The sequence below is a fragment of the Gopherus flavomarginatus genome, chromosome 4, assembly GCF_025201925.1.
Source record: "Gopherus flavomarginatus isolate rGopFla2 chromosome 4, rGopFla2.mat.asm, whole genome shotgun sequence".
NCBI lineage: Eukaryota > Metazoa > Chordata > Testudines > Testudinidae > Gopherus > Gopherus flavomarginatus.
In genome coordinates this window covers 143,309,509-143,331,821 of record NC_066620.1, presented here as the reverse complement: position 1 = coordinate 143,331,821, position 22,313 = coordinate 143,309,509, and the positions used below count along the sequence as shown (strand labels likewise).

General features: G+C 41.4%; 1 protein-coding gene across 9 annotated transcripts in view; it reads left to right on the top strand.

Annotated features, from left to right (window-relative positions):
• KLHL32 (kelch like family member 32) overlaps positions 1–22,313 on the top strand; it is a 223,092-nt gene that overhangs the window by 149,742 nt on the left and 51,037 nt on the right. For 6 of the 9 annotated variants that reach the window (XR_007773855.1, XR_007773856.1, XM_050949281.1 and 3 more), the window contains one exon: positions 6,215–6,430. The exons of 1 other annotated variant lie outside the window; for it this stretch is intronic. Coding sequence is in view for 4 of the 8 variants with exons in the window: in XM_050949281.1 (XP_050805238.1) it covers positions 6,215–6,430 (216 nt within the window). In the remaining 4 variants the exon portion in view is untranslated. Of the gene's footprint in view, positions 1–6,214; positions 6,431–22,313 lie in introns of those variants that run through there. 2 more of the 9 variants (XM_050949277.1, XM_050949280.1) reach the window with 2 other exon arrangements.

Sequence of the window (22,313 nt, the reverse complement as noted above, 5' to 3'; positions counted from 1 at the left end):
GTTTGGGAGAGAAGTCATACAGAGTGTCATCATTTTAAACTGTTTTAGAACTATGGGCTGAGATGGGAGTATTATTATGCTGGAAGGTGTTAATAGCTGCCATCAAACCGGTTCTTTGATCAGTAGATAGTTACAGAGCTGGTTGAAGGTTATGATTCTGCTTACGCAGATACAAGGGACTCTGTGTGTATCCTATTTTCCTTTTCCTATTTTCAGCAGAATTAATAAAGTTCTGCCTGTTGATTCCTACAACATTCCCTGAAATTTTGGAATTGATCGGCATTCAAAAATTATGTTTCAGACAGAGCAATACCATCAAGTTGAGTGCAAGGCCTTGCTCTTTTCAGCAAATAAATAATATCCTGACCAGCATTACTCATGACATCTAAGGTCCAGAAGGCTGTATCTTCTGCACCTGGGGTTTATTTCAAAACTCATTGAAATCAATAGGAGACTTTCCATTGATTCTGTTGTGTGTTTGATCAGGCTCACCTTTCTTTGGTAGACAGTTAATCTTCAGGTCACAAGGCTTTGATCTTATTCTCCTTATTGCTGACCTCCAAAAATGAAGTTATCCATTACAGAAGAACTCAGTTTATTTAAGTTCATGTCTCTTAAATTTCTTTTTGGATGATTGACATTCCATCACTCAGGGAAGACAGCATTCCAGTGGCTCAGAACATCCCTTTCTGTAGCAAAGTCGACTAAACAAGGTTGCAAGTGCAAAACTCTGTGAAGTTCAGTTTGACATACATTGCTTGCACCCTTGCCTCAATGCATGGAGATGCCAATCTCGCAGACAAGGTGGAGCAGGGCCTACAGTACTATCTGTGATCTGCAGAGATGCATTTCCCAGAGCTGGCACATATAGCAAATGTGTCTCACATAGAATCCAGGTTCTTAACCCCCATCAGCCTAGACACCTCCTGTACCAAATTGCCATTGGCTCCCCAGCTGTGGCTGTATAATCTTACTCCTCTCCCTTTTAAGTCAACTACCGTGGTAAGAGGTGACCATATAAAAACCTAGAAAGTAGAAACCATGGGGAGGGGTAGCTCAGTTGTTTGAGTATTGGCCTGCGAAACACAGAGTTCACTCCTTGAGGGGGCCACTTAGGGATCTGGGGCAAAAATCAGTACTTGGTCCTGCTAGTAAAGGCAGGGGGCTGGACTCAATGACCTTTCAAGGTCCCTTCCAGTTCTAGGAGATAGGATATCTCTATTATTTTTTTTTCTGTTGGATAATTCATATGCTTGAAATTCATCACATATGTAAGTGGTTGCAGGATCAGGGCTTAAATCCCAGCCTTCTTTGGCTGGCCTGGGCCAATTGACCCAGGGTATGTCTACACTGCAATTAAAAACTGGTGGCTGGCCTGTGCCAGGTTACTCAGACACGGGCTGCGGGGCTTTTTAATTGCAGTGTAGACCTTCGGACTTGGGTTGGAGCTCGGGCTTTAGGATCCTGCTAGATAAGAGGGTCCCAGAGCTCAGGCTGCAGCCGAGGCCCAGACATCTACACTGCAGTTAAATACCCCCTCAGTCCAAGCCCTGTGAGCCGGAGTCACCTGACACAGGCTAGTCACCGTTATTTAATTGCCTTGTAGACATACCCCTCTCCATACCCCATCAGACTCATGGGGCTGTGGGGCAAAAAAATAGCAGTGTAGACCTTGTGAGGTCTCAGAGTCTGGGCTCCAGCCCAAACCCAGATGTCTACTCTGCAATTTTTAGTCCTGTTAGCCAGTATTTTATTGCAGTGTAGACATGCCCTTTGTTATGTTGCCAGCTCTCTCAATTTTAGCACAACTTTTGTGCTATTTAGCCTTTTCTTTAAGCCCCTGCTCCTGAAGTCATCTGATTATTTGAGCATCTCAGCTTTCATTTAAAAAGCAAAAGTAATTTTTAACCCTTTATGATTGCAGGCAAAAGCTTGTAAATGTTAACCCTCCATGCTCAAAACCAGAAAGCAAATAAAAACAACCCCAGATGTTGGTGGTTGTTTTTTTTTAAATTTCATGATTTTGGGAAACTGGCTTATGATTTCTGAATGTGTAGGCTTGTCAATACTGTCTTTGGAATATAAGTTTTCTTTCTATTCATCTCCACATTTTAAAGAAAACCAAGAATGACTAAATATTTGCAAGATATTTATATACATACAGGTCATTTTAAAAAAAATAAATGGAAACAGAACTCCTAGTACTCCCTGTAGGTCAGCAATTGCCAGCAGTTGGTATCTGAGAGAGCACAACCTTTCCCTATGCCTAGAATAGGGAATAGCTGCCAGACCTGAGATGCCAGACCTGAAATACCACACTGTGATAACATGCTAGCAAATATGGATATTTTCAGTGGTGACTACTGTAGTTTCTAAAATGTTTTTGTCAGTTGTTTATTAATTAGCAATCAAATAACATTCTATATATCTGTCAAAATGAAATTTATATCAAAATTAAATTTTTCTTTTAAATTACATTAAAAATCCAAATATTTAATTAATAGAATTTTTTTACTGTAAAATCCAAAGATTTTCTATAATGCCATAGTCTATTTGTAATGAGTATATGAGTTGACTTGGGGAGCAGGAGTGCAAAAAATTGTCAACCCTTGCCCTGTTTCCCCATGATTGTGAGCAAAATCATTTCATGTAGGAAACAAGAAATGCCAGGAGTTTCAGCTTGCAGAATTCCTGTCCTAGTCTACTGTAGTGGGGGAGGATTTGTTCTCACCTCATCTGTCTCATTACGGAGAGGTGGGACATCCTATGATCTACCAGAAAACCTGTGGCTCTTGAGACTAGATCAGGTGCTGAGTGCTTATTGTGAATATACATATACCTCAGCTCCTGATTCTTTAAAAAATAAGGAAGAGATTCTGTATAGAATGTAGCATCTTAAATAGAATTTAATACACAGCCCCAAACTGGAAGATATGTTGGGGGGGGGGTCATGTTGCAATGGGAGCCTCACAAGGAATTTGGTTATCCTGGAGTAGCAGTTCTACCATCGATCAATAAGAAAACCATTGAATTCACTGACCAAGCAGACTTTATCCCATGGGTAGCACCCAGAATCTTCTGGAGATTCTCTTCTCCCTTTCCCATCTTCCTTTTGGTTCACTCCATGTGCCAGCAGAGCAGCAAATAGACATTTACAAGATCTCTTGTCAGTTTCATTTGGCTCTGCCAGTCCATCCAGCAGAGCAGCCAAGTGTAATTCAGGTAATTTAGTCTTTTCCTCTTTTCTGCTCTCCTTCCTGTGCTAACTAAGCAGCAAAGTGAAACTGACAAGAATTCTTGTAATTTTCGCATAAGGACTGGCACAATGAGGGGGCTGATAGCAGGGAGCAGAGCAGTAAATTGTAGGAGAAAACCAGGGATAAGGGGTTGGGGGGGGGGGGAACAGGAACAAAGAGCAAGAACAGAGAAAAGCCGACAAAACTCTATGAATTTTATTTAGGGTCCTTTGTCACTCTGATGTCTCAAATAATATATATTTGTTCTTGCTGACCCTGCTCTATATAATATAACTTCTTGAGTTTCTGCTATGCTGTCCTGAGGAAGCTGAGGTGTATGGCCATACTGAGAATGAAGGAATCACTGTTTAACCCAAGGAGCTGTGGGAAAATCCCAGGATTCTAGGTTCTCTTTCTGGTCTGCATGATCCTTTGTGTTGCTTTCTTGCCTCCTCTTTCCCATGGCAGCATAGTTATTGAGGAGATATATACCATTGTCTCTTTTACATGATTAGTCCCTTCTGTGTGTGGAATAGATGTTTCTGGGGGAGGAGTTAATGCTACAACAGACAGCATTAACTCCTATGTGGATTTCTGTCTGCATATCCACATGTTTTAGAGATGAGTGACCCTTGTAAAGCTCCCTGACTCTATCGCTCTCCAAAACCCACAAAGATCCAGCAACACACTGGTTTTTGTAGGTGGCCTTTCTCAGAGTTGGGAAGGATACGGTGAAGTCTCTGCTCACTCTCCCTTGTCCCTAAGTGTTTATTCCAGGAGTTTGTCTTATTCTCCTCCACATTGTGTACTGGGCAGGACCATTTGAACCATTATTATTCAGAGATAGTCTGTATAGTTTTGATTCCCGTATTGCTCAGCTGATAAGAATAGGAATGGGAAGGAGAGTGAGAGAGTGTTATGATGATTGTGCTTACAAATTTTCCCTAATTGAGAGATTAACTGTCAAAAATCTGTACGTTTATAACGTCAGAATAACCTATAATAACAAATGTTGATGGAAATAATGCTAGAAAACCAGACTGAGAAATTGGATTACTTTAAACTCAAAAGTCCATCTTGATATAATCCAAAAAACGTTGAAATTATGCTTGTTAAAAACAGATGATATAGAGCCGGAAGTTAACGAACCAAAATTGGTGTGTTGGATAGTGGGCCTATATTGGTGGACAAAATAATGAGGGGATGGGTTACTCCCCTTACCATACCCTTTGTAGCTTTTTAAAGACTGAGATTTTGGAGGTAAAGAAAGAACAGATGGAGGCTACTGGACCAAGCTTCACTGGCATGGCTGCCATCCCCAGTACCTTCTGGGGTCCCAGACCTTCTTTGGCTTAATCTTGAGGGATGTCCTTACCAGCTCAGGCCAGAGAGAGTTGGTGATGTCATTTAGATCATTCTATCAACTCCAGCTGAATTCCAAACTGTACCTTGGATGAAATGGGATCGGTCTTTAACAACAGCAACAGCAGCTCCAGTTCATCTCAACTAACTTATTTTCTTTTCTTCAAAAGGGCAGTTTTGGATCTTAATGACAACAGGAACAACAGCAGCTTTAGCCCATCTCAGCCGGCTTCTTTTCTTTTCCCCAAAAGGACAGTTATTACCATCTTTAATGCGCTCTAAGAGACTGTGGAATGAGGGGTTTTTCCTTCTAAAAACTCTACCAAGTTGCCTTGTTTAATATTTTACATTTCAGATGCTTTAACTGTTTTTCCTTCTTTTCTGTATTGTTAATGAAAGGTTCAAAGGATTTTTAATGGTGTGTTTGCCATGTTCTGAGCACTCTGTACATCAAACCCCAGACCCAGTTTAACGTTATTTAATGTTGGATAGTGACTAGATTCTGTTAGACCTTTATAGACCTTTTGGCTTATATATTCCATCTAAATTAATTACCACAAGGATTTGTTCCACATATTCTGAGTCTCATGATACATTGAGATGTGGTGTTGAGTTATTGTTTAAAAACTTTTGTTCCACTGCTGTTTACCTTTAATTGTCAGACATGTTTGCACTTCAGGCTACATTTTCTAAAGTCCTGCCTCCCTTTTTATGGGTGCAAAGTGTGCCTGCAAAATGGTACCTGCAATTGATTGTGGGTACAAATATTAACAGTCAGGTGACTAGTTACTTTGTTGTTTATTTTCTAGATTCTTTTACTTAATTTGTGGTAGTGCCCAGTATTAGGTGCTCTCCTAACATAGATGAAAACATGACCTTGATCTTGAAAAGCGTGAGATCTAAAATGATGTAAATTTCCCAAATTGTAGAAATTGCAGCAATGTGCCAGGCTGAAAATGTGGGCCTTTAACTGGGGGATATGTTGATATCTGGATAGAAAGTACTTTTGCTTTGGTTTAGCTCAGCTTTTGTCAGTGTTCATTTTTCTGCTTCTAGAGGAAGAAGCGGCAAATCAGGATATTGTTGGTGCAGGAGGTGAAGGGAAATCTGTTTTAATTCACTGATATCTGAAATGGAAACATAATTTCAGCATAGAAAACAGAAGTCCTCAGTGAAACTAGAAATCCTATTTATGAAAGTGCTTGCAGTTCTCTTTTCAAGATAGATGAAATAATTAACAATAAATAATGAACAAACAATTGTTCTGTAACAAAGCTCTTTAATTAATGGAAATATGTATTTTTAAAACCTATCTGAATTCTGCCAGCTCTTGTAAGACACTATGAAACACATTGGCTTTTTTGTTGGTCCACATACAAGTGCATGTCTTACAGTTTCTGTAGATGCATGCATAAATCAGGCAATTTCAACACGAATGATTTCTGAATACCCTCTACTTTTCACAGTTGCCCAATTTGCACATGCAATTGCAGTATTTGCTCATGCTTTTTTCACACCTGTCAGACCATGATTCTCAATCTAAAGTCACATTTCCCCCCATTTCTCTTTTACCTTTTTTTCTGAGACACATTTTTTGTTTTGCTTTACCCACCCAGGAATTAAATAGCTTTAATTACTTGGACCTGTATAAGCTCGCTGACCTCTTTAACCTCGCTTTGCTGGAGAAGGCAGTGGTTGATTTCTTAGTTAAACACCTCTCTGAGCTGTTGAGGAGTCACCCGGAGGAAGTCCTGACTCTCCCATACTGTCTCCTTCGAGAGGTCCTGAAGAGCGACCGACTCACTTCCCTTAGCGAAGAGCAAATCTGGCAGGTAAGGAAATCAGTTAGTGTAATGTGTGACACTGTTTAAAACCAGGGAAAACTGTTGTGCTGGAGACACTAAAATGATTAAAGGCTCAGGGAAACAATAGGGGGAAAACTTGATTTTGGTAATAATAATAATATATAATATAAATAATAATATAGGATCTGCTCTTTTCTAATACAATTAGTTAATTTGGAAGAAGACTTTTTGTTGGTTGACTTATGTGGCCTATTATGTTAACGGGGAAAAAAATGACAATGTTGTGGCATAATACTGAATATGGTTTAATAGCTTTTAATGCTAAAGAAACAAACAGCCACATACCTATAATATGTTTTGCTACAAAAAAAAAAATCTGTGAAACAATCCCACTGTAAATCTGTGTAGCTCCAGAATATAATGGAAGTAAACATCTGTAATAGTCATTACAGGAACACTGCTGTTTGTTTCTTATTTGCTGTCATGTAGTATGGGAGAAAGGCAGGGCAAGGTAGGAATTTGTTCAATATATCTGTTTTGGAGAATACTTTTTATCTTATAAAAAGGGAGGTACTTTTGGGCTAATGGACATGACAAGCAATCAGAAGACCTGAGTATTATTCATGGCTCTCTTAATAAGCTACTTATCTGCTGGGTGATGTTGGATAAATCACTTCATCGCTCTTTGCCTTGGTTTCCCCATCTGTGAAATGGGGGGTATGTACTTAACCTTACTTTTTAAGGTGTTTTGAGATCTGCAGATGAGCAGTGCTATGTAAGAACAAAGTTATTCAAACTACCAAGGCAGAGTGGAGATAAAGTTTAATCCTTTATTCTAGTTGCTACCATAGAGATTTATTTCTCAGATTTTGAGGGTAGAATATGCAATCTTTTCCAAAGCTGCTATTTCCATTAAAATTGAAATATAAACTTGGACTCCTGCCTACCCATCTTTGAGAGATCCCCTGGTGCTGTACTCCTTTATAAAGGGGATACTCTGGACTCCTAGCCCTCCTTGCCTTGCTCAATAAAGCAGTTTTGATGAGTGAGGTTGTGGGGGTATGGCCCATTTGCTTTCATTATCACTTCACTGCAAGATGAAAGTGCTTTGCAAAGTGCTTTGAGATATCTTAGATAAGAGAGATGCTGCAGAAAGCCAAGCTGCATAAAATAGCATGCTGGCACTGGTCAGTGTGTTATGGCAGGTGTTCTCCCCATGTTTGCCATTTCCAGTCTGGTAAGTGGGAGTTCTTAGGTCTCTGGTACTGTGACCTTGGCCTTGCCCTGTGGGACAAATCTGGGAAAGATTTTCTCAATGGCCTCTGTGGCAGTAGGGTGGACACTCCATGTAGCAAATATGACAGTCTATGTCAGTGTTGCAGGTCACACTGCAGATACTGCTGTGTACAGCAATGATAATGTGCTTCTTTTTGAGTGACAACAAACTCTACACTGTCCATTTAAGTATTATCATAATTGCCTCTCTAAAGGTTGCTAATGCTGTTATGTAGAATGTTTTAAACTAGTTTTCTGCTGCAGGCAGAAAAAAGTATATTTTATTTCTGGTTCTCCAGAATGAATTAAAAGACACACATAAATATTTACCAATTTAAGCATTCAGCAGGCAATAAGAAACTGTTTTTTGCTTTATTTTAGTAAATAAATAATTCCCTCATAGTCAATCCAATAGAGGAAAATCAAATCAGACCAGCTATATTGCCTCAAGTGTAGTTAAGTTCATCATTTTTGCTAAGGTTATAGTGGTAATGCAATATGCCATGGAAGAATCTAATATTCAGCCCAGGGTGAAGATTGGGTATGCCAGAGGATTAGTGTCAGGGTGCTTTATAGAAGTGAAACTTGATGGACAGGCTGGAGACAGATCTACAGAATCTCATTAAATTGCTGAATTGTTCATTACTGAGAACTCTCCCTGTAATAAAGTGCTCATTGACTTTGACAAATCCCTATCCCATGTCTTGCAGAAGAACAGCAGAGCAGGAGGTGTTGGGGAAGCAAGAGGAAATTGGCACAAAGTGGGGCAGATAATAGAAAAGCTGATGAGGGATACTACTATTTGATGAATGTGTCCTACCTGTAACTAGTGTAGCATCCCAAAAACACACAGATGCACACACTTTATAACAACATTGATTCAACATGTCCCCAAGGCAACTTCACCAGTGGACCTCACATGAAATTTCAACCACAAATTAAAGCTACCCTCCCAGGGCAGGGTCCTTGGAGAGAATCACAGTGTCCCAAGGGCACTACTTTCAGTGATGCAGCAAGGTTTAAATTCACAGCATCCACTGGGTGAATCAAGCCCAATGTACATAAAGATTAAGACAGTTAAAAGAAAAATATAGAAATCTGGCTTTGGGATAACTGATGTAGTTTTGCTGTAGATGAAAGCTAAAATCTAATGTAGCTCATGTGTGGTACATGCTAGATTTTTGTTAGGTTGTTGGTTGTGGATTCCCCAGTTGATTGAATGTTGTGAACTACATCCTTAAGCAAGACATATTTTGGAAAGCATAATAGTAATATTGGCTTTTAACACACATCAAAATATGACTAATATTTAGTAAGATTCTACAGTACTATGATGATAATTCTCTTAGATTGTCTTGGAAAGAAGCCAAGATTTTGTGAAGGATATAGTGGATAAAGTTAGTAGTAGTGCACTCCTTAGTAAAGAGTGCACTGTGATTAACAAAAAAATCTTATGAGCCTCATTTTCCCAGCCTAAATTGGGCTCTCCTTTGTAGAGGCAACTACAAGGAATACAGAAATACTATTTTTTACAATGTGAACAACTCTGAACTTTTCTAACTTTCTATGTGCTAAAATATTAAGTATAGTGATTAGGAGGAGCAGGAAGAAATACAGTTTCTTCTAAACAAATGAGTAGAGTAGAGGATGGCTTTAGTTTCTGAAAACATAAGTGTAAGAAGGGGACATTGGCATTAATGTTTTGGAATCTATATTTTATTGATTTTTCCATATAGATTGTTGCATTCAATTACTATGTGGGATGTTTAAATACTACTTTGATAGATCATTGCAGGTGTGTGTGATTCATGGCTTATGTGCTCCATTAAAGTGTGTGTCATAATGCATCCGAGTGGGAAGAGAGAATTAAATAGAAATACAGAAAAGACAAGGAAAAATCCCAGGAAAGTTAAAACAAAAGTATGTAATTCTTTGATCTTGTCCTTCTCTTGTCATATGTTTGACTGAGATGATCAACAATGATATTTATTCACAACTTGTTGTAAATGCTTTCCAGATGAGGATATAAATATCTAGATTATCATTAGGTGGCAAGTCAATTTTCTCATAATTGGCTATTTCTAAAAGGGCTCATTGGCTCTACTTCAAGGAAGCAGCTGATTTCTTTCCTTTGATAATTTAAAAGGTAACCAACCTTATACAGTAATACATGTTCCCAGAGAAATCTAGTACCAGAGGGCTTCTTGCTGGAAACATAGGGTGGTAATATGCTAAATTTAAAGGCTATTTAACCAATAAACTGATGTTACACTTAATATTGCTATACATAAGAATCAGCTATCATCTTAATTCAGAATTTTGAATTTCAAGGGATCAGAAGTTCACTGTTCATAGGATCATAATAATAGCTAGAGATGGAAATCTCTCTTAGGTCACTGAACCCCGCAGTAGTAGTAGTAACGTTAGTCCTTCAATTTAGCAAATGATACTACACCGGTACTACATTTGATCTTAATCAAAAAGCTAACTTTGAATTGCATTGGACTGAAAGTGAGTATACCAGAGATTTAACACAGATTTGTTTTTTCCCTCTTTTACTTATATGGAGGGTTGTAAAATGGCTTTTTAAAGTTAATTTTGGGACGAGATCAATAGCCATTTTAGATACTTTTTTTTTGTGAGGTTAAGGTTAAAAAGATTATTTTTAAAATTTTACAGGAAGGTCCAGAACTTTCTTATCCAGCCATCATCCATCTATCAGTAGATATAGATATTAGAGCTGGTAATAAAAACTTAGTCAAAACAGCATTCTATTAGAAAATCCTGTTTTGACAAAACCAAATTTTTTTTGCAACACCATTTTGACATTTTTGGTATATGTCCCTGCCTGCAGGTATGTGGGATCTTGGGGAGCAATTACCACACAGGTGGGGTGCCAATTAATTTCTTTATTAAAGGAAAAAGGAAGTGGTGGGAATTTAACAATGAAATACGATGGGATGGGGTGTATAGGGTGTTTACAATAGACAATGATGGGGGAGTTCTTCTTATTGAACAGTGTAGGGAGTTCTAACAGTGGGGTACAGTAAGTGGGGTTCAGCACAATGGGGTACAGTACAGTCAATAAGCGTATCAAAAAGAAATGCAAAATAAAATGGTAGCTTCTATATAAAAATGGTCAACAATCTTAGATAGAATGTATTAAGTGGTTAGTGGCCTTATACACAATGTAACACAATGATATCAATGCAAATACAAAGTATATTAGAAAAGTGGAAGCAACCAATGGGGTGTTATAATTACAAGTAAAATGTGAATATAAGTGAATTTATGCAATGTAATGATATAAAAGAAAAGTAATGACTTAATTTATGAGGCTAGGATAGCAGATAATCTGTCAAGGAACAGGAGGGGGGAGGGGAGTGAATGATTAGTGGCAACTGATGAGAGGAGAATGCGGCTGGAAGCAGCGAGAGACTCTGAAGCCCTGCAGGGTAAGGACAATGGAGCAGTGTGATGGTGATCTTCGGTAGGGGAGGGGCAGCGGAGAAGTGTAAAGAAGGGCTAGAGAGAGGTTTAAGCAACAAGCGGACACCAAAAACAAAGGTATAAAAAACGGCAAAGGGTTTGGGAAGTTTCACAGGGGGAGAAGCAGCAAGGGGTTAGGGGAGTTCGGAGGGTGATGCGGGGGGGGCAGCAAGGAGTTGGGAAGTTCGGAGAGAGTGCAGATGCGGGGGAAAAAGCAGCAAAGGGTTTGGGAAGTTTATACGGGGGAGAAGCAGCAAGGAGTTGGGAGGTTCGGAGAGAGTGCAGATGCGGAGGGAAAAGCAGCAAAGGGTTTGGGAAGTTTATACAGGGGGAGAAGCAGCAAGGAGTTGGGAGGTTCGGAGGGTGATGCAGACGCGGGGTGGAGGCAGCAAGGAGTTATAACAGGGAGACACAGAGAAGCACACAGAGGGGGAGATTGGAGCGGGGGAAAAACGGACACGTATTCAAGCGGCAAAAAACTTGTCTATAGACACGGAGAAGTACACAGTGGGGGAGATTGGAGCGGGGGAAAAACGGGCACGGGAAAGTTCAGGGAGAGATCGGGACAGCGGGGAGACGAATTCAAGCAGAAAAAACCTTATCTATCTTAACCAACGACTAGGCAAAACAACAAATATCACAATTCTAAGCAAAACTATAACAAGCAACTATACGGAGCAACAAAACAGTAAACTATAACAAGGCAGGTGAATTTACAAGCTCTACAATCTTAACAAACTATGACTTATTAAATTAAAGAAACAAAACCTATGGTGCACCTTATGCTATGGGGAAGTCACAGAGGGCAGAGTGGTATGTGCCCAGGATACAGCTCCCAAGGAAGCCAAGGGATGGTGGCTGAAGCCAAGGGATACAGCTGAAAGCAGGGAGCCCCGAGGCAAAGCCCACAGGAGCAGAGCTTAGCAGCGGCACAAACTTATTTTTAGCAGCAAAGCGCTGCAGAGTTTGAGAGGTTTTAAGACACAGACCAAGGTTTAGCTTGAGTCTGTGTGCTGGGGAAACAGAGCCAGCAGCTAAAATAATAAAAGTATGGAAAGTTTCACAGAGGGATTCTTACCAGTCCCCAAGGCAGCAGCAAAGGCAGAAGCAGCAAGAACACCAGAAGGCTCAGTACAGTCTCAATAATCAGGAGATCTCTCAGGTAGCAATTCATTCTTCGTGGGGGGAGTTTTCAAAAACGGGGGTATGCTCAAAAAATAAAACGAGAGTGGAGAAAGGACCCCCCATAACTCCTGGCTGATCAGACCAGGCAGCAATGCAGGAACCTTTCTGATGTTGGTTTCAAAAATGTCTGTTTTTAAAGGCAAACTCAGGCAGTTTCCCGCCAGTAATCCTGATAGGCTCCCTCTGTCACAGGGGAGGAGGCACAAGGAAAAACCAGGCAGGTGAGCACAGAAACATGTCTGGGCAGAGTCCTGTGCAATAGGTGACTCAAAAGCACATGAGGCCTATGACTCATGCCCAGGATCTTAAAAACACAATAGGTCTTGCAGCTCTGGACATTGCCTGGCCTACACCGAGCCCAGGTTCAACGAGGTGATAACAGAACTAACCCTTTGAACAGGGCAGTGGTCCCACTTAGCACGCAGCACAAGTGGCCATCCCTTTGAGAAGGGCAATGGCTCTTGTTAAACAACTCAAGGGGCCTTCCCTTTGAGAAGGGCAGTGGTCCTGGTAAGCAACTTAACAGCCAGGGAAGGGCGGCCACAGGAGGAGAACAAAAACAAAATGGAGTATGGGGACAGCTGTAAGAAACAAAATGGAACAGACAGTATAAAAAGTGTCAATTTTTCATTTCAAATGACTTTTTATTTAAAAATGTACACACATATAAATTAGGGCTGTCACATGATTAAAACAATTGTGAATAATCACACAATCACGCTGCTAAGCAATAATAGAAAACCATTTATTTAAATATTTTTGGATGTTTTCTACATTTTCAAATATTTTGATTTCAATTGCAACACAGAATACAAATTGTACAGTGCTCACTTTATATTTTTTATTTCAAATATTTGCATTGTAAAAAAACAAAGGAAATAGTATTTTTCAATTCACCTAATACAAGTACTGTAGTGCAATCTCCTTATCTTGAAAGTTAAATTTACAAATGTACAATTTATATTAAAAAAAAACTGCATTCAAAAATAAAACAGTGTAAAACTTTAGAGCTAGAAAGTCCACTCAGTCCTACCTCTTTTGCAGCCAATCGCTCAGACGAACAAGTTTCTTTACATTTGCAGGAGATAATGCTGCCCACTTCTTGTTTACAATGTCGTCTGAGAGTGAGAACAAGCATTCACATGGCACTGTTGTTGCCAGAGTCGCACGATATTTATGTGCCAGATGCACTAAAGATGTATATGGCCCTTCATGCTTCAATCACCATTCCAGAGGACATACAGTAATTTTTAACTAGGAGTGACATTTCTCAGGGGCTTAGATGTGATTTGACAAGATGGGACCTAAACCTTGGCAGTTAGGTGGTACCATAAACCAAATAATAAATAACGGTACAGAAGAGGAAGTAAATGTGGAAGGAAGTAGTGCAGTGTCTAAATAATACACTGACCTTTTACCTCTGGAGAAATGCTGTCTTCGGCAATGTGTGAAATTGTGCCTGGTTGCCTAATGCTAGTCCATAGTTGGTATTTACCTCAACAGTAAACCACCACAATTAAACATGATTGCTAGCCTCTCCTTAGGAGAGGTCCATGACTGTAAAAGCAGGACTGGTGCATGTCTGAGGGCCAAGATGTATTTAAAAAATTAGCCCATTGTCTTTGCGTGTTATGTCTGGTTTACACCAGTGGTTTTAATGCCTCATTTTCGTAAGCACCTACTTCACGTAAAAATAAGAACCAAGACGAAGAACAACTCAGGGGCTGTAATACAAAATAAAACATACTGATTCTGAGTCTCACTTGCATTGGTGTAAATCAGGAATAACTCCGCTGTAGTCAGTGCAGTTATATTGATGTTAAACTGTTGTGAGATCAGATCAAGACCACTTTGGAGGGTTGATTTTGTTATTCCTAATCTATTCCTGGTAGACGAATATCTAAACTGACTTGGAATATCTACCAATGATGGTGTTTCTAACAGTCTTTCTGACTGTTTATTCCATTGCCTAACTGACTGTATAGTTGCATAACTTTTCCTACTAACGTACATTTTTCCTAATACAGTTTATGTACCATTTCTTCTTGTCTTAAAATCACTGACCAACAAGGAATATTGATCCCTGTCCTCTTCATAACATTCCATTACATATGTGTGGAGTTATCTCCCCTCATTCACCTTAGCAGTAGACTTTGTTTTCTTAATCTTGTCATTAGTTGACAATAAGATCTTGTGTTACTTTCTTCTGAACTTTTTCCATATTTGGCTGTTTTTAACATGAAAATTTCTTAGTGCTGCTGTAAACCTATGTATACAGAAATTTTTTATTTTACATTAAAAAGCAGTGATTCATGAAAGGCATCTCTGTGTTCTATGCTTCTAAATTTCATTTTGATACATGTCAATACCACTCCATGATTTTTTGCTGCAGGTGTAAGCAATAAAGAAATTACTGGAGTGCATTACTTTTGTCTCAATGTCCTGCAATAATATTGCCCCACCTAATTTATCTTGGATTAACTGTAGAATTGCATAGAGCATCACACTGGTAGGTGGGAGGGCTGCTGTGCCTGCAGCGCCTGAATTTAGGTCATCTCTGCAGCTAAGTAGGGAACACAGGATTCAGTTTAAAAACAAAGTGCAGAAAGACGACACCATGGCGCGCACTCAGCAAGATGGTTTCTGTATGTTGCATTTGCATTCGTCTATTTTCATGAAGTCTAACTGTCATAAACAGATAAAAAAAGTTAATAGCATAGTAGTACTTTATATCTCTTTGACTGTAAAGGGTTAACAAGTTCAGTAAGCCTGGCTGTCACCTGACCAGAGGATCAATCAGGGGACAGGATACTTTCAAATCTTGAGGGAGGGAAGTTTCTGTGTGTGCTGTTAGTTTTGATTGTTGTTCACTCTGGGGGCTCAGAGGGACTAGACGTGCAACCAGGTTTCTCTCCAATCTCTCCAATACAGGCTCTTATAAGTTCAGACTAGTGAGTACTAGGTAGATAAAGCAAGTTAGGCTTATGTTTGTTTTCTTTATTTGCAAATGTGCATTTGGCTGGAAGGAGTTTTAAATGTGTATTTGGCTGAAAGGAGTTCAAATTGGTATTTTGCTGAAAAGATTTTAATTTGTACTTGTATACTTAGGCTGGGAGGGTGTTCCCAGTGCCTATAGCTGAAAGACCCTGTACCTATTACATTTTAAATTTACAAAGATAATTTTTACTGTTTTTTCTCTCTTTAATTAAAAGTTTCTTGTTTAAGAACCTGATTGTTTTTTTTTTTTATTCTGGTGAGACCCCAGGGGACTGGATCTAGATTCACCAGGGAATTGGTGGGGAGAGAGGCTGATTTTTCTGTGTGCCAGGATTACTTTCTCTCTCAGGGAGAATCTGGGAGGGAGAGAGAGAAGGAGGGAGGAAGGTGAATTGTCCTCTGTTTTGTGATTCAGGGAGTTTGAATCTCACAGTGATCTTCCAGGGTAACCCAGGGAGGGGAAGCCTGGGAGAGGCAATGGTGGGGGAAAGGGTTTACTTTCCTTGTGTTGAGATCCAGAGGGTCTGGGTCTTGGGGGTCCCCGGGCAAGGTTTTGGGGGGACCAGAGTGTACCAGGCACTGGAATTCCTGGTTGGTGGCAGCGCTACAGGTTCTAAGCTGGGATTGAGCTTAGAGGAATTCATGCTGGTACCTCATCTCTTGGATGCTAAGGTTCAGAGTGGGGAATTATACCATGACATGGTAGGCAGCGTGTGGGATCAGAAGTCAAAAAGCCAGTGAGGTTTTTATTTCTCTCCCTGCTAGCTATCTGCAGGCAGACTGAGAGGTTTGGGTTTAGAAGCAAAAGCCAGTAGGATATTTTGTTTCTCTTTCCCTGCTAGCTGTGTGTAAAGCAGGCTAGAGGAGATTGTGTTAAAAGCAAAGTCTGCAGGTTTTTTGGTCTCTTCCTTCTGAGTACTCTGAAGGCAGAGGCACTAGGGTTTAACAAGGATCTTTGTTAAACAAAGGGACTCCAATTGTGAGTGACCATTACCAGCAAAATACATTTGCAAATGAATGTTTTTTTTTCTTTCTAACTCTGTTGGGAATAGCTAGGTAGAAGGAGTTTAAAAAAAACAAACAAAAAAAAGACTCTGTTGCTAAGCAACCCTAAGGAGGCAACAGAGAAGCAGCATTTCAGGCAGTAAACAGCAGAGGGTGCTCCAACACAAGAAAGCAGAAACCATGACTACCAAAGACACTCTGAAACAGGAACGAGCAAAACTGGAGGCAGAGGCACAAATCAAAGACGCAGACCACAAGCGAGACATGGAAAAGAAACAAAAAGAACTAGAAATAAAACAAAAAGAGATGGAGCTGAAATAAAAAGAAATGGAGCTAAGAGAAAGAGAGGCGGCCCACAGAAGACAGACAGAACTCCAGAGGGAGGCCCACCAGCAGGCCCGGGAATTAGAACAGGCTAAGCAGAAGAACGCAGCCGATCCTAGCAACCGTTCGCCAGTTATTGTTCCACATCCCAAGAAATTTCCCACCTACAAGGCAGGTGATGACACTGAGGCCTTCCTAGAAAATTTTGAAAGGACCTGCCATGGGTACAGCATCTCTGAGGACCAGTACATGATAGAGCTGAGGCCACTGCTCAGTGGACCCCTAGCAGAGGTGGCGGCTGAAATGCCTAAGGAGAACATGAACGATTATAAACTTTTTCAAACCAAGGCCAGAATCAGAATGGGGCTAACACCTGAGCATGCCCGTCGGAGGTTCAGAGCCCTAAGGTGGAAACCAGAGGTGTCATTCACCCGACACGCCTATCACATTGGAAAGAATTATAATGCCTGGTTATCAGGAGCCAATGTTAACTCTCTGGATGACATGCACTTCCTAATACAATTGGAACAGTTCTTAGAGGGTGTTCCTGAAGAAATAGAAAGGTACATCCTAGATGGGAAGCCCAAAACTGTAACTGAGGCGGGGGAGATTGGAGCCAGATGGGTGGAAGTGGCAGAAAAGAAAAAAGCTATTATCAAGGGGAGCGAATATCACAGGGGTCACACCGACAATAAACCCTATACCCGAGGACAACCCAAGACCCCACCTACAACCCAAGGAAAGCCGCCGACTCCCTATTCTCTCACCTCACTAATCTCCAGTAACCCACCTCGGCCCAGTGACCAGTCAGCTAGGCGATGCTTTAAGTGTAATGAACTGGGACATATAAAGGCCAACTGTCCCAGGAACCCCAACTGAGTGCAGTTCATTATATCTCCATCACTCCAAAGATCCCCAGGCCCAGATGCCTCTCAAATATCCTCGGAGCGAAGGGAAATTTTGAGAGGCGGAAAGAAGGTTATCGCGTGGAGAGACACGGGGGCACAAGTGTCAGCTATCCACCAATCCTTGGTGGACCCCAAATTCATCAACCCAAAGGCCCAAGTGACAATTTACCCCTTCATGTCACAAGCGATAAACTTGCCTACAGCTAAACTGCCTGTCCAGTACAAAGGCTGGTCAGGAATGTGGACTTTTGCAGTCTATAACAATTATCACATCCTCATGCTACTGGGGGAAGACTTGGCCAACCAGGTAAAGCGGGCAAAGAGGGTGGGAATGGTTACACGCAGCCAAGCCAGGCAAGCTTCCAGACCCATCCCTGTTCCTGAGCCGTCCACAGGGGCCCTGTCTGTGTTACCAGAGACCCAGACAGAGGTAGTGGACCCGGATTCCCTGCCAACGACTGCAACAGCCACAGTACTTCCAGTCCCAGACCCGGACCTGGAAACGCAACCAGCACCAGAACTATTGCCAGCACTGACGCCAGCGCTTGCAAACACGTCTTCAACCCCAACGCCAGAGGGCGCCAGCGAGCCTGAACTGGCAGAAGCAGCAAACAACCAGACCCAAGAGGCTCAGCCAGAGCCTGAAATACCACCTGGTGCACCAGCGGAGAGCTGTTCACCAGCCACAAAAACAACCCCATCACCAACATCGCTTCCCGAAGGACCAAGCCGAAGTCCACAGTCTGAGGAGGAACTGGTGTCTCCAACCTCCAGGAAACAGTTCCAGACTGAGCAGGAAGCAGATGACAGCCTTCAAAAAACTTGGGCGGCGGCACGGAGCACCTCACCGCCTCTCAGTTCTTCTAACAGATCTCGGTTTGTTATAGAACAAGGACTTTTATATAGGGAGACTTTTTCTGTGGACACCGGGAAGACTGGCATCCACAAAAACAGTTGGTGGTTCCAACTAAGTACCGGGGGAAGCTCTTAAGCTTAGCCCATGATCATCCCAGTGGCCATGCTGGGGTGAACAGAACCGAAGACAGGTTGGGGAAGTCCTTCCACTGGGAGGGGATGGGCAAGGATGTTGCCAAGTATGTCCAGTCTTGTGAGGTGTGCCAAAGAGTGGGAAAGCCCCAAGACCAGGTCAAGGCCCCTCTCCAGCCACTCCCCATAATTGAGGTCCCATTTCAGCGAGTAACTGTGGATATTCTGGGTCCTTTCCCAAAAAAGACCCCCAGAGGAAAGCAGTACATACTGACTTTCTTGGACTTTGCTACCCGATGGCCAGAAGCAGGAGCTCTAGGCAACACCAGCGCTAAAACTGTGTGCCAGGCCCTAATAGACATTTTTGCCAGGGTAGGTTGGCCCTCCGATATCCTTACGGATTCAGGGACAAATTTCCTGGCAGGGACCATGAAAGAACTGTGGGAAACTCATGGGGTGAATCACTTAGTTGCCACCCCGTACCACCATCAAACCAATGGCCTGGTGAAAAGGTTTAATGGAACTTTGGGGGCCATGATACGTAAATTCGTGAATGAACACTCCAATGACTGGGATCTAGTGTTGCAGCAGTTGCTCTTTGCTTACAGGGCTGTACCACATCCCAGTTTAGGGTTCTCACCGTTTGAGCTTGTGTATGGCCACGAGGTTAAGGGGCCATTACAGTTGGTGAAGCAGCAATGGGAGGGGTTTACGCCTTCTCCAGGGACTAATATTCTGGACTTTGTAAGCAACCTACAAAGCACCTTCCGACACTCTTTAGCCCTTGCTAAAGAAAACCTAAAGGATGCTCAAAAGGAGCAAAAGGCCTGGTATGATAAACATACCAGAGAGCATTCCTTCAAGGTAGAAGACCAGGTTATGGTCCTAAAGGCGCAACAGGCCCATAAAATGGAAGCATCATGGGAAGGGCCGTTCACGGTCCAAGAGCGCCTAGGAGCTGTTAACTACCTCATAGCATTTCCCAATTCCTCCCTAGAGCCCCGAGTGTACCACGTTAATTCTCTCAAGTCCTTTTATTACAGAGACTTACAGGTTTGTCAGTTCACAGCCCAGGGAGGAGATGACGCTGAGTGGCCTGACGGTGTCTACGACAAAGGGAGAAGTAACGGTGGCATGGGAGAGGTAACCCTCTCCACAACCCGAAAACGTCTGCAGTGGCAACAGATCAAAAAGTTAATGCACTCTCCTCTGAAAGTTCCCTAACATCAACTGGTTAAAAATTGTCCTTGCAATGTAAAAAATCTTGTAGTTTTACATAGTTAGTGGCATATGTAAGGATGTGTGTGTTTATTGATCTGTTTATTTTAAAGTTCTAGGGAGAAATCACTGCCAGTGTACTTCCACACTGTCAGCGATTTGGGGGGCATGTCATAAACAGATAAAAAAAGTTAATAGCACAGTAGTACTTTATATCTCTTTGACTGTAAAGGGTTAACAAGTTCAGTAAGCCTGGCTGTCACCTGACCAGAGGACCAATCAGAGGACAGGATACTTTCAAATCTTGAGGGAGGGAAGTTTCTGTGTGTGCTGTTAGTTTTGGTTGTTGTTCACTCTGGGGGCTCAGAGGGACTAGACGTGCAACCAGGTTTCTCTCCAATCTCTCCAATACAGGCTCTTATAAGTTCAGACTAGTGAGTACTAGGTAGATAAAGCAAGTTAGGCTTATGTTTGTTTTCTTTATTTGCAAATGTGCATTTGGCTGGAAGGAGTTTTAAATGTGTATTTGGTTGGAAGAAGTTCAAATTGGTATTTTGCTGAAAAGATTTTAATTTGTACTTGTATACTTAGGCTGGGAGGGTATTCCCAGTGTCTATAGCTGAAAGACCCTGTACCTATTACATTTTAAATTTACAAAGATAATTTTTACTGTTTTTTCTCTCTTTAATTAAAAGTTTCTTCTTTAAGAACCTGATTGTTTTTGTTTGTTTTTTAATTCTGGTGAGACCCCAGGGGACTTGGTCTAGATTCACCAGGGAATTGGTGGGGAGAAAGGAGGGAAGAGTGAGAGAGAGGCTGATTTTTCTCTGTGCCAGGATTACTTTCTCTCTCAGGGAGAATCTGGGAGGGAGAGAGAGAAGGAGGGAGGAAGGTGAATTGTCCTCTCTGTTTTGTGATTCAAGGAGTTTGAATCACACAGTGATCTTCCAGGGTAACCCAGGGAGGGGAAGCCTGGGAGAGGCAATGGTGGGGGAAAGGGTTTACTTTCCTTGTGTTGAGATCCAGAGGGTCTAGGTTTGGGGGTCCCCGGGCAAGGTTTTGGGGGGACCAGAGTGTACCAGGCACTGGAATTCCTGGTTGGTGGCAGCGCTACAGGTTCTAAGCTGGGATTGAGTTTAGAGGAATTCATGCTGGTACTTCATCTCTTGGACGCTAAGGTTCAGAGTGGGGAATTTATACCATGACACTAACACACAAGATTAACTGAAGTATAATTGTATGTATCCATGTACAGGTGTATATTTAAGTAAAAGGAAGAGTTCTTGGTCATTAGTGTCGTGCTGCTATTAAAGCTACAAGATGAGGAACAGTATATGTATAGGTTTGATTTTAATCTATTTATTGTATGCAGTGATAACATACCTACCAGAGGACATCTAACTATAAGTACAAAAAGTAAAAGCTGTAATCATAACACATGCCTAAGCAAGGGTGGCCACTCAAAACAGTTGTCCTCACAGTGCTTAACATCATCCCCCTGCCCATACACATAGTTATAATAAACCTTTGCTAGTTAAAAACCTGATTAAACAGATGAGTTCTGAACTATTTCTTGGAAGTTGCCTAACTCAGGCTGTGGGAGTGGATTTCAATGGGAAAAAACTCTACCAATAAGAGGCCTCTATACAGAATGCCCAGCTAAACCATTTCAGTAAATGTATCACTAAGGATGGGCAGCAAAAGCATTCCTGCAGCTTGTACCTGTGAGATAGAACAGAGGGTGGAAGAGAGCTGGATTCCGGGCCATTTAAAGCTTTGCAAATTAACTACACCTTATGGAAATTTTATGACTGGTCACATTGGGTAAGATGTTCAAAAAAATCTTATGCCTGGATCCTGAAAAGCATTTAGGCAGCCAACTCTGATGATTTCAATGGGAGTTAGGCACCTAAATACCTTTTGAGGATATGTTCCTAAGTCCCATTTAAAAAATAACTTAAGCTTTTAGGAGCCTACGTCTCATTGGACAACAATGGAAATTAGGCTCTTAAGTGTCTAAGTCACTTTTAAAAATGTCACTAATGTTCCTAAGTCACTAAGGTGATTTTGAAAATTTTACCCATTACTTTAATTCATTACATATTTTTTTTTATCTGAAGACCATCATGTGGCGATTGACGATTCAGCCAGAGTAAACAGAAGTGGCAACATTTTGGCAGAAGGTCAGTTGATTAAAATGTGAAGTGCTCTATGCTTGAAGATGATAAGTGAACAGCATCTAATGTACTCACTTGTTCTTCTCTGTAGCTAAATCAAAAAGAATCAGAGTTGAGCAGTAAGTCCTAAAAGATATTTTTTATTGCTGTTGCACTGTCCTCTGAGGCGCATTCTTGGCAGAATTCAAGGAAAACAAAAAACAAATTGGCTGCTGACGTGAAAATGCATAAATGTTATTACAGTTAACTTTACTGGGCCCATCCTTGTTAAGAGTAGGCTCTTGCAGTGCTTAGAGATGTAGTGCCAGTCTTGCTAGCTCCTAATGTGCTCTGAGTGGACTTCTG